Raw genomic sequence first — 12,801 nt, forward strand, 5'->3', positions numbered from 1 at the left:
TTGGAACATGAAATTGTCCAAAATGTCTTGGTATGATGAAACATTAAGAGTTCTTTTCACTGGACCTAAATGGCCAAGCCCAACCCGTGAAAAATAACCCCTCACCATAGTCTCCCGCACCAAACTTTACACTTGGCAGCACAATGCAATCAGACAAATATCGTTCTCCTGGCAACCGCCAAACCCAGACTCGTCTATCGGATTGCCAGACAGACAAGCGAGATTCGTTGCTCCAAAGATCACATCTCCACTGCTCTAGAGTCCAGTGGCAGCATGCTTTACACCACTACATCCGACGCTTTGCATTGACCATGGTGATGAAACACTTGGATGCACCTGCTTGGCCATGGAAACCCATTCCATAAGGCTCTCTACGCATTGTTCTTGAGCTAATCTGAAGGCCACACGAAGTTTGGAGGTCTGTACACTGAAAAAACGAACTTTTTGGTGTAGTAATATTTATTAGATTAACTCTCATAATTTCTACATAATAATATTAACATTTATTGAGAACTAGATTTTCCTAAGTGAAATGATGATAAATACACAATTGATTCATGTAAAAAATGAACTATGTGGGAATAGTAAGTCTTAGTAGATATTTTCTAGTATTATTTAACTGTTTTATAGTCACTGCACATAGTCCTAAAATAATTAAGTAAATTTTAATCAAAAACTTTAGTTACATTTATTTGCACATGTTGTAAGGAATAACCACAATTCTTTGCGCCTGAATATTTTTATTTTTTAAGCTTTATCAGAGAATAAGAACTGATAAGAACTTTAACTACTTAAATATTTGTTAGCAAAATGTCATAAAGGTTTTGTCACGGTAGGAAAATCCATTGTTTTCCTCCGTGTCATGTTTGTGTGTGTGTGTTGTTCACTTACCCTGCCATGTGCTCGTTAGAGCGATCCCTTTCACCTGTGTGTTGATTGTCTCGCTCCAGCTGCTCATCATTACATCATCTCCATAAAAACTCACCTGACTTTCTGTTCCCTGCCAGATTCTATTGTTTGCTCAGTCTCCGTGTTGCTTGGTTGTTCCCTGTGCTTTGGATTACGTGTTTCAGTTTGGATGTGTATTGTCGTCGTCGTCTTCGTGTGGATGTTCCGTGTCAGTCTGGATTTCACCACTGCTCACCACTCCACCAACGTCGCACTCAAAGCACCAACTTCCACCGTAGTCATCGTCACCATTGCCATCAACAACACCGGACTGGATTACTTCCGCATTGACATTGAATACTCTCTCTTTGTTTATATTTAATAAACATTGTTCTATTTTACACCTGCGCTTGCTTCCGTCTCTTACAAGTCATTACAGAAGAATCTGGCCAACATGGAAGCAGCAGGTGGTCAGCCGATCTCCGCGTTGGAGGAGTTTCTCCAGCGATCTCTGGCTCGTATGGATCATCAGGATCAAACCATCGAAGACATGCGGAAGGCCGTCCAGGCAATGGTGGCGAAGGTTTCCGAGCTCTCTCAGCGATCTCCGAACATCACGCCTCCCACTGCGCCACCCATGCCGCCCGCACCATCTTCACCTCCAGGGGGTAGTTTCATCCAGGAACCGAGACTGCCGATCCCGGAGAAATATGCCGGTGAGCCCAACTACTGTCGTACTTTTCTCTCTCATTGTTCTCTACATTTCGCCCAACAGCCCCGGACATTCTCGCTCGAGGAGACCAAAGTAGCGTTCACGCTCTCGCTGCTCTCGGGCAAGGCTGCCCTCTGGGGGACGGCGGTATGGGAGAACAAGGACAGCTGTTGTTCCTCGTTCGCCTCGCTTTCCGAAGAAATGAAGAGGGTTTTCGATCGCTCCGTCGCCGGGAGGGAGGCCGCCCGGCTCCTCACGGATCTCCAGCAGGGGGAGCGGTCGGTCTCGGACTATGCCATCGAGTTCCGTACCCTGGCGGTGGAGTGCAGGTGGAACGAGGAAGCGCAGTGGGACCATTTCCTGCATGGGTTGGCGGATCGGATCCATCGAGAGATCATCACGGCGGAATTACCGAAGTCGCTCAACGGTCTGGTGGACTTGGCGATCCGGGTTGACGCACGCCTGTCTACCGTTGCCAGAAGGAAGACTCAAGTTCTGTCCCTACGTCAAGCGGAGTCCACGGATCCTCTCATCGAAGTTTCCGCCGGTGGTCTCTCAGATCCGGAACCCATGCAGGTGGGTCGAGCTCGGTTACCCTGGAAGGAGAGGAATCGGCGGAGATCCTTGGGTCTTTGCCTGTACTGTGGTGAGTCGGGTCACCAATGCCAGAGGTGCCCGGTAAAAGACCAAGCCCGATAGTAAGACAGAGGCTACTATCGGGCAGGATCTCCGCACAGAAGACCTCTACTACATCCACTCTCCTTCCGGTGAGACTACGGTGGTCCACTATGTCACACTCAGGGCACGCACTTCTGGATTCGGGGGCGGAGGGCAACTTCATCGACAGCTCACTAGCACATAAGCTCAAGTTACCTTTCACTGCACTCACCCACCAGATTGCGCCCTTCGCCCTCAATGGACATCAGTTACCTACTATCAAGTACACCACAGCACCTATCACACTCATCACTTCCGGAAACCACACAGAGACTATTTCATTTTTTATTACTGACACTGCTCTCTCCCCCATAGTTCTTGGTCATCCGTGGCTTCATTCCCATAACCCAAGAATTGACTGGAAACTGGGCTCTGTTACCAGCTGGAGCGAGGAGTGTCATAAGTCCTGTCTTGTCTCTGCTTGTGTTTCTGTGTCTGAGTCTGTGTTTCAGGGGAAAGCAGTGGATTTGTCTACCGTGCCCGCGGAGTACCACGACCTGAAGGAGGTGTTCAGTAAGTCGCGGGCTGATTCTCTTCCTCTTCATCGTCCCTATGACTGTGCGATAGACTTATTGCCAGGTACGTTTCCGCCTAAGGGCAAGTTATACTCTCTGTCCGTTCCGGAGATGGAGGCCATGGAGAAATATATTTCTGATTCTCTGGCAACGGGGTTCATTCGCCCTTCCTCATCTCCAGCGGGGGCGGGGTTCTTTTTTGTGGGGAAGAAGGACGGATCCTTGCGACCTTGTATTGACTACCGAGGGTTGAACAACATCACGGTAAAGAATACTTATCCTTTGCCGTTGATGTCTTCAGCTTTCGAGAGGTTGCAGGGAGCGTCCGTTTTCACTAAATTGGACTTACGTAATGCATATCATTTGGTTCGCATCAGGAAGGGGGATGAATGGAAGACTGCGTTTAACACCCCTTGTGGCCATTTTGAGTACTGCGTGATGCCTTTCGGTCTCACGAACTCGCCGGCAGTCTTCCAAGCACTCGTTAATGACGTGTTGCGAGACATGGTAGACCAGTTCATATATGTTTACCTGGATGACATATTGATTTTTTCTTCGTCTCTCCAGGAACATTTGCAACACGTACGACGAGTGCTTCTGCGGTTGTTAGAGAATGGGCTTTTTGTCAAGGCGGAAAAATGCGTTTTTCATGCACAGTCTGTCTCTTTTTTAGGACACATCATTTCGACTGAGGGTGTTCGCATGGATCCTGAGAAAGTTAAGGCTGTGGTAGATTGGCCATCCCCAGAGTCTCGCAAGGCCCTGCAGAGATTTCTGGGGTTCGCCAATTTTTACCGGCGTTTCATTCGCAATTTCAGCCAACTAGCCGCACCTCTGACCGCTTTGACTTCCCCTGGTTTGACGTTCAGGTGGTCAGACGCAGCTGAGGCTGCGTTTGCCAAACTGAAAAGCTGCTTTGTTTCAGCTCCCATTCTCGTAACCCCTGATCGTTCACGTCAATTCATAGTGGAGGTCGACGCGTCAGAGGTGGGGGTAGGAGCAGTGTTGTCCCAGCGCGCATCCTCAGACGGAAAGGTTCATCCTTGCGCGTATTTTTCCCATCGTTTATCTCCTGCGGAAGTTAATTATGACATTGGCAATCGAGAGTTGTTGGCGGTCAAGCTAGCACTGGAAGAATGGCGTCACTGGCTTGAGGGGTCGGGTGTACCTTTCATTGTATGGACGGACCATAAGAATCTCGAATACATTAGAACTGCCAAAAGACTTAACTCCAGGCAGGCTCGGTGGGCATTGTTTTTCGGTCGTTTCGATTTTACACTTTCTTACCGGCCGGGTTCCAGAAACATCAAACCCGATGCTTTATCCCGTCTTTTTGAGCGTTCCGATCGTACTGCTACTCCCGAGCCCATTTTACCAGAGAAAATCATTATCTCTGCGCTCAGATGGGAGGTCGAATCGAAGGTTTTGACAGCCTTAGAAGGGGTAACGCCCCCGGCTCGCTGCCCACCGAACCGTTTATTTGTGCCGGAAGGGTTACGGTCAGACGTTCTCCAGTGGGGTCATGGTTCCAGTGTTGCTTGTCACCCAGGGGTTAGTAGAACTAGGTTTCTAGTCAAGCAACGATTTTGGTGGCCTGGTATGGCTCGTGACGTCCACGACTTCGTCTTGGCTTGTTCGGTTTGTGCCGTTGGTAAGACTTCCAATCGTCCTCCAGATGGGTTACTTTTACCGCTGTCTGTCCCTTCGAGACCCTGGTCCCACATTTCGCTAGATTTTATTACCGCCCTCCCACCCTCTAAGGGTAATACGGTGATTTTGACCGTAGTGGACCGGTTCTCGAAGGCGACCCATTTCATTCCCTTGCCCAAATTACCATCAGCCAAGGAAACAGCGGTAGCTGTCATTGACCACGTCTTCCGAATACATGGCCTCCCGACAGACGTGGTCTCTGACAGGGGTCCCCAGTTTGTGTCCAAATTTTGGCGAGAGTTCTGCAAATTGCTAGGGGCGACTGTTAGTCTTTCATCCGGGTTTCATCCCCAGAGCAACGGTCAAACCGAGCGAGCCAATCAGGACGTCGAAAGGGTGTTGCGATGTCTGGTTTCCAAGAATCCTTCGTCCTGGTGTCAGCAACTCTCAATTGTGGAGTACGCACACAATTCTCTGCCGGTGTCATCTACGGGCATGTCTCCATTTAAGTGTAGTTTAGGGTACCAACCACCTAATTTTGTCAGTACTGAATCCGAGGTGTCGGTTCCCTCCGCAAACGCACTAGTCCAGAGGTGCCACCGCACCTGGACCAGAGCTCGCAGAGCTCTGCTCCAGGCAAGGTCACGTACCAAGGCCAAGGCCGATCGCCACCGGTCGAAGCCTCCCCGATACGTCGTTGGTCAAAGAGTGTGGCTTTCAACCCAGAATATTCCGATGCGTTCCGTCTCGAATAAACTTGCTCCCAAATTTATTGGCCCGTTTTCTGTTACCAAGATCATTAATCCGGTAACAGTGCGTCTTAGCCTTCCTCCTGCGTACAGGAGGGTTCACCCCGTCTTTCATGTCTCCAAAATTAAACCGGTGATTTCTTCCCGTCTTAATCCGCATACCCCGGTTCCCCCTCCGCCTCGTATCGTTAATGGGGAGACCACTTATTCGGTTAACCGTATTCTGGACTCCAGACGGAGGGGACGCGGATTTCAGTACTTGGTGGATTGGGAAGGTTACGGTCCGGAGGAGAGAAGGTGGGTTCCTGCTCGGGACATACTGGATCACCGCCTTATTGATGAGTTCAATCAACAGGTAAAGCAGGCTGGGAACGCCGAGGGGCGTTCCTAGGGGAGGGGGTACTGTCACGGTAGGAAAATCCATTGTTTTCCTCCGTGTCATGTTTGTGTGTGTGTGTTGTTCACTTACCCTGCCATGTGCTCGTTAGAGCGATCCCTTTCACCTGTGTGTTGATTGTCTCGCTCCAGCTGCTCATCATTACATCATCTCCATAAAAACTCACCTGACTTTCTGTTCCCTGCCAGATTCTATTGTTTGCTCAGTCTCCGTGTTGCTTGGTTGTTCCCTGTGCTTTGGATTACGTGTTTCAGTTTGGATGTGTATTGTCGTCGTCGTCTTCGTGTGGATGTTCCGTGTCAGTCTGGATTTCACCACTGCTCACCACTCCACCAACGTCGCACTCAAAGCACCAACTTCCACCGTAGTCATCGTCACCATTGCCATCAACAACACCGGACTGGATTACTTCCGCATTGACATTGAATACTCTCTCTTTGTTTATATTTAATAAACATTGTTCTATTTTACACCTGCGCTTGCTTCCGTCTCTTACAAGTCATTACAGGTTTAAGCTCTTATATTATTGATGTTGTTTTGTTGTAAATAATAATTTTGTGAAGTCACCGTTCAGGTGATCAGTGTTTCTTAACATGAACCCTGTTCAGAACATTGTATTGTAATTCTCTCCACAGTGCTGATAATGCATGTCAGAAACACAGTTTGTGTGCGTTTCTGTTCCGAATCAAGTTTCTTCAATGACTGACTTGTTGTCAGTCCTGAATTTTGTGTTATAATGCCATTTACAACACTAAAAATAACTAGGTCCTTAGGAATATGTTAAAGAAAATAACAAACAGAAAATACGATTTATTTAATATTATTAGGACAGCAAAGCTTCAATAAAAAAAAAAACCTATTAGACTTTACCTAAACGATTAAAATAAATCTAACTTCTAAATAAAATAATTAAGTAACATTTAATTAATTATTTAACATATGTTTTATCATGCAATTTTAAGTAAATTTTATTTGATTTTAGTAGGTAAGTTTTACTTATAAAAAAGCAGTACATTTTACTTAAAAAAAGTTCGTGCAAATTGTTACGAGGATTTTTTTAAGTAAATTTTACAAGTTGTTTTTTTCAGTGTAGTTATTGACCCTGCAGAAAGTGCTTTTGCACACTTCTTGGCTAAGATGCTGTTGTTCCCAATTGCTTCCATTTTGTTATGATATTACTATAATGTTACTAACACATAAAAAAACTGGAAACTTTTTATGTTGGTTTAACGTTATTGGGAATGTTCTTAGAATTTGTATTGTCAAGAGCCCTTAGGTCTGCTGACCACCTACTTTTAGCTGTCCCACGAGTAAAGCAGAAAAGCAGGGGTGAAAGAGCATTCGCCGTTGCAGGACCAAAGCTCTGGAACAGCCTGCCCCTGTACATCCGACAGACTCAAACACTTGCTGGTTTTAAATCTAGTTTAAAAACTTATTACTATAGTCTGGCTTTTGACTCTATATGAGATTGGTTTTATGGTCTTATTTATTGATGTATTGTTGATTGTGTGTTCTATTGTTATTGATGTTGGACTGATTCGTGTACAGCACTTTAAGCCTTCGCGGTTTTAAAAAAAGTGCTTTATAAATAAAATTTGATTTGATTGATGATTTGAATTTTTTTAAATATAAAAATAATTGTTAAATTAAATCTAAAAGCAAATAATTTCTAATACATATTATTGCTTAAATTATATTTTTTGTTTTAATTAAATCAATATATTTTAGTTTAGATCAAAAATAGAATTTAAATTAATTGACTTTTTAATTAATTGAGGTTTTCATAGAAAATATTGTTAAGTTATTTATTTTTCATCCTTTCAAGTTATAAAATACAGATGTGTTTTTTATCCGATAAATGAAAACTTTCTTCAGTGAATAAAACCATTATTAAGTGTTCATTTTTGTAGAATTAGTTAAAATGAGTGTAAAAAAAACCCAGGTGAATATTATTGTAGGTGAAGTATTTCTTTGTTTTTTAAAACACATTTGAAAACTTTTTACAATTTTATCGAGAAAAATGCCTGTATAATCGTTGTTAATAGTTTTTGTTGTTGAAATAGTGTCCAAATGTTGAAACTATGTTGAAATAGTGTCTCAATCTAAACTGTGTCATTGTGTGTGCATGCATGCGTGTGTTGTGTTGTGTAATGTTCTAAGCTGTGTTCGGCCATTAAACATGCATTTCATAAAAAAACAATAAATATTCTATAACAACTACTTTAACAACAGTGATGCAGAGATGAGTATTATATATAATGTGTATATACTGTAAACTTTGTAGTGTTGTGTGCGTGTGTCTGAATGAAGTGTAGAGTTGAGTATATTTTTTGGATGTAATGTTTTTGGTGTTTAAGGTGTATGTGTTTGAGTGCGGTATAGAGATGAGTGTGTTGTTTGCTTGTTGACACAATGTGTGAATTGTGCAATGCTCTGTGACATTTAAAAATGCTTTTTTGCATGGTTTCATAACTCACTTTTATCTCCACATCTTTACATTTACATTTTAAAATATATATAAATATGAAATACAAATAAATATATAGTGTATGTGTACCTGGTAATAATCACATTGTGTTCACAAAAAGATAAGAATACCAGTAAATTTTTGACCTTTTGGAGCTCATTGGCATTTCTTAATGACATGCTTTCAGTCATATTTCCTGACTTATTTATTTAAGACCGTTTACTCATTTACCTAATGAAATGTTAATGACTTTCAGAGAATTACACAATATTAAACAAGACATAAATAAAAAATAAAACCTTAAAATGAATAACATTTCTATAATCATTTAACAATTTTGTAATATTTCGTTTATTTGCCATGACACACAAAAACATGTTTTCTCTGATGCTGTCTTCTGCAACAATAATTACACCGAAACAATTTACAAAAGATGCTCATTTTATTAATTCGCTGTAATCAACATCGTTATTCAAATTTTCCTACACATTTCTGTCTGTTACATTGCCAATATATAAAGAATTCATTAAAATGAAAAAAACCTTTAGCATGGGTAAAAATTTTGTATAATAATTGTTTGGGTTTAGGGAAAGGTTTGGGGTAGTGTAACATTATCGAAAAAATGGTTAAAGGAAAGTAAAACAGCAATCCTTATAATATGAAATATTTGTAGATGTTAGATGTTGCAAGTATGTCTACATTCTACGTTTCAGCATCTATTTAAACAAACAAAAAAGTAAGTTTTGTGTTTTTGAAATTTACGTGTTAATACTACGTATTAGCAGTGAGACTAGGCTGGAAAACCCATGCTAAAGTATTTTTTTATGTCTTCTGCATAAAATCAACATACTCTCTTAAAAATGCTGGGTTGTGTTCAACCCAGCTTTGGGTCAAAAAGTGACAAACCCAACCCGTTGGGTGCAATTAACCAAGAAAATGTTTTATTTGACCTAGCATCAGTTAAATTACAACATAATGGACTGGGTTCATCCATTTTTGACCCAAAACAGGGTTGAAAATAACCCAAAAATTTTGAGTGTGATGTAAAGAACAATAACCTTATTGGTTTGGTCAATGTTGAAATGTAAAATGAGTTGAAATCAAGTTCCCTAATAATTTTCCTAATCTTATAATTAGATTATGAGACTTTAGCCTGGATTTCAGTCACAAATTGTTAACCAAGGAACACACACACACACACGCACACACACACGCACGCACACACGCACGCACGCATGCACACACACACACTATATGTACACATGTTTGTTTTCTTAGGCATCATTTGTTTTTGATTAATTTAACGCATGCATTGAACTTTATACAGTTTCTACATTTAGGAAACCAGGAGGATAAACACAAGTCCTTAACAAACTTAAAACATAACAAACTGGCTTTAGTTCTGTATGTATTTTAGCAGTGTCAGTAAAATGAAATAGTAGGCGGAGCACATTTCATTTATTTCAAGGTTATAAATATGCAGGTGAAGGGAGGGATACAAGCACTGGATGAAGAAGGGCGAACCGAACACCTATAACCTGTTTTAAAGAGAGGTGAGAAAACAAATTTGCTACTGTAGAATATATAATTTTAATAGATGCATCTGTGTTTTCTATTGCTTGTCCTCAGCTTATTTCATTGGAATTTATCTGAATTTTCTTTTCTTTTGTTAACACAGATAGTTTATCTTTGCTGTAACTTTTATTATAATTTTTGAATTCAAATGTATATTATTTATGAAACATTTTGTTAATTTTATAATATGAGCAGCACAATATAAAAACTTTAGATTTAACCTATCCAGATATATCATTTTGGTTCCTTTACTTGCAGAGAATTCTTCATCTCATGTTCATCATGTTTCTTCTTCTGGTGATGCTGTCGCTTCTCTCTGGTGGTTCGACTAAAGTTGTGCAGAATTTCCAAACAGAATGTGGTGATTATTTTTATAAAAAAGTAACACCAACAGTACTTAATGGACCTCAGTACAGACAGATCTGCCAGACTCTAAATGACAAACCTTATTTTGCCACGCTTTATGATACCAACAACAAGATCCCTGTGTACTCAGCCTATGTGTTTGAAGGGTTGAAGGACTGCAAAAGAAAAAGCACATGGTACATTGAACCTCAGGTAAGTGAAATTTTACTCTGAGTAACAGTGTTAAATAAAACAAGTGTGCATAACGTGTACTTTTTGCTTTTTACTTTTCACTAAACAGGAACAAAAATCTATTTGGACATTTTATTTTTAATGAAAATGTTAAAAATACAAATTTTGTGAAATGTACTGAGTTTCCTTTGATTATACTTTTTTGTTTGTAACTTTAAACTATTTTAATATTAAATGATCAACATTTATTTACTTTAAATTGTAAAATAGAACATTTAACAGTATGATAGAAAAGTTGCTTTTCAGTTTCAGCTTTTTCAGTTATCAACACATAATGAACATACAAACAGACACACTGACACAGCATAATGTTAGTATACCTTTTTTTGTGAATTGAAGGGTTCTTCTCAGGTTTAACTTTTAATTCAATTTTATATTCCAGCTTGAGGATAATAATGAAGGAATAAACATGGAACCACAGGGCAGTAGTGATTTAAGCTACACTGAAAAAAACAACTAGTAAAATTTACTTAAAAAAATCCTCGTAACAATTTGCACTAACTTTTTTTAAGTAAAATTTACTGCTTTTTTATAAGTAAAACTTACCTACTAAAATCAAATAAAATTTACTTAAAATTGCATGATAAAACATATGTTAAATAATTAATTAAATGTTACTTAATTATTTTATTTAGAAGTTAGATTTATTTTAATCGTTTAGGTAAAGTCTATTAGGTTTTTTTTTTAATTGAAGCATTGCTGTCCTAATAATATTAAATAAATCGTATTTTCTGTTTGTTATTTTCTTTAACATATTAATATGGACATAGTTCTTTTAAGTGTTATAAATGGCATTATAACACACAATTCATGACTGACAACAAGTCAGTCATTGAATAAACTTGATTCGGAACAGAAACGCACACAAACTGTGTTTCTGACATGCATTATCAGCACTGTGGAAAGAATTACAATACAATGTTCTGAACAGGCTTCATGTAAAGAAACACCGATCACCTGAACGGTGACTTCACAAAATTATTATTTACAACAAAACAACATCAATAATATAAGAGCTTAAACCTTTTTGACATTTTGCTAACAAATATTTAAGTAGTTAAAGTTCTTATCAGTTCTTATTCTGTGATAAAGTTTAAAAAATAAAAATATTCAGGCGCAAAGAATTGTGGGTATTTCTTACAACATGTGCAAATAAATGTAAGTAAATTTTACTTAAATAATACAAGAAAATATCTAATAAGACTTACTATTCCCACACAGTTCAGTTTTTACATTAATTAATTGTGTATTTATCATCATTTTACCTAGGAAAATCTAGTTCTCAATAAATGTTAATATTATTATGTAGAAATTATGAGAGTTAATCTAATAAATATTACTACACCAAAAAGTTCGTTTTTTCAGTGTACCAGTACCAAGCTTCCAATGAAGACTATGAGAAGTCGGGCTATCATAAAGGACACTTGGCTCCAGTCTATCATGCTAATTCACAGGGATGTTCAGATGCCACATTCACTCTCACTAATGCTGCTCCTCAATACAGCTCATTTAACAGTGGTCAATGGAGGATAATAGAAAATGATATGGCAATAACTGTGCTTAGAAATTGTGTACAAAGCACTGCATACATTGTAACAGGGGTTGTACCAGGTAATAATTTCATTAACATAAACATTAGAGTAAGAGTGCCTAGTCATTTCTGGACCGCATACTGTTGCACGAATCTCATATCAAACCGACTAATCTCAGGTGGTGTCATTGGGATCAACTCTATTGACAACTTAACTCCTTGCCAAAAGCCTGTGAAAGGTTTAGAGGCTGAGTTGAAATACCTTTACAATGTTCAGTCTTTCAGTTTGTTTGATAATAATTGCAGAGATGCTGACTTTGTTCCAGTGACAAATCCAGTGACAAATCCAGTGACAAATCGCAAAAGACCTCGAAATTGAGGTCAGTTTCGAGCAGATAACAAAAAACATAAACGCTTAGTTGATGTAATTACTTTTGATAAGTGAAGGGTGTATTCGGTTTGTTCTGAAATCTAAAACTGGTAACACTTTATTTTAATGTTGTCACGAATTCGGGTTGGTCGATTGTTTTGCTTTGGGTTTTTGTGTTGTGTCTGTGTGTGTTCTTATTTTGACAGCTTTCATGTGCGCGCCGTTTCACTCGGGTGCTCCTCCCTTCACTCATCATTCTCACCTGCGCCCGCACCTGATGGTAATTAATTCCTCCTCTCGGTTTGTTATTTAATTCCCCTCTTCCTGCAGTTCTCTGCGAGTCCGTTGTCTTATGTTTATCGCCAATCTAGTCTTGCCCTGTTTATTTGTTTTCTAGTCTAGTATTTTTTTCCCTTGTGCATTCTGTCGTGTTTTTGCCCGTGCTGCCTGGTGTGCTTTTACTTTCTCTGCTTCAGGATTACGCTCTGTGTATCTCTGCTGTGTTGGACTGTGATTGACAGATCTTCAGTACTGGCGCTGTCCAGTGGTGCTTGCTGACCATACTCGCTGCTAGTTCAGAGACTCTACTGACTGTTTGCTTCCATCTGCTCTCCCTGCGGTTTACAGCGAGTT

At 39.9% G+C, this 12,801-nt stretch overlaps 1 protein-coding gene across 1 annotated transcript; it reads left to right on the plus strand.

The window, feature by feature from the left end:
• The first annotated feature begins 9,332 nt into the window (after positions 1–9,332).
• Positions 9,333–12,288, plus strand: LOC141365213 (endonuclease domain-containing 1 protein-like). The gene is made up of 4 exons (XM_073869176.1): positions 9,333–9,648; positions 9,929–10,228; positions 10,650–10,692; positions 11,633–12,288. Exons 2-4 carry the CDS (start codon positions 9,944–9,946, stop codon positions 12,175–12,177), a joined length of 873 nt encoding a protein of 290 aa, XP_073725277.1. The 5' UTR covers positions 9,333–9,648; positions 9,929–9,943; the 3' UTR covers positions 12,178–12,288.
• The last annotated feature ends 513 nt before the right edge of the window (positions 12,289–12,801 follow it).

This window comes from Misgurnus anguillicaudatus, chromosome 7 (assembly GCF_027580225.2).
Source record: "Misgurnus anguillicaudatus chromosome 7, ASM2758022v2, whole genome shotgun sequence".
Lineage (NCBI taxonomy): Eukaryota > Metazoa > Chordata > Actinopteri > Cypriniformes > Cobitidae > Misgurnus > Misgurnus anguillicaudatus.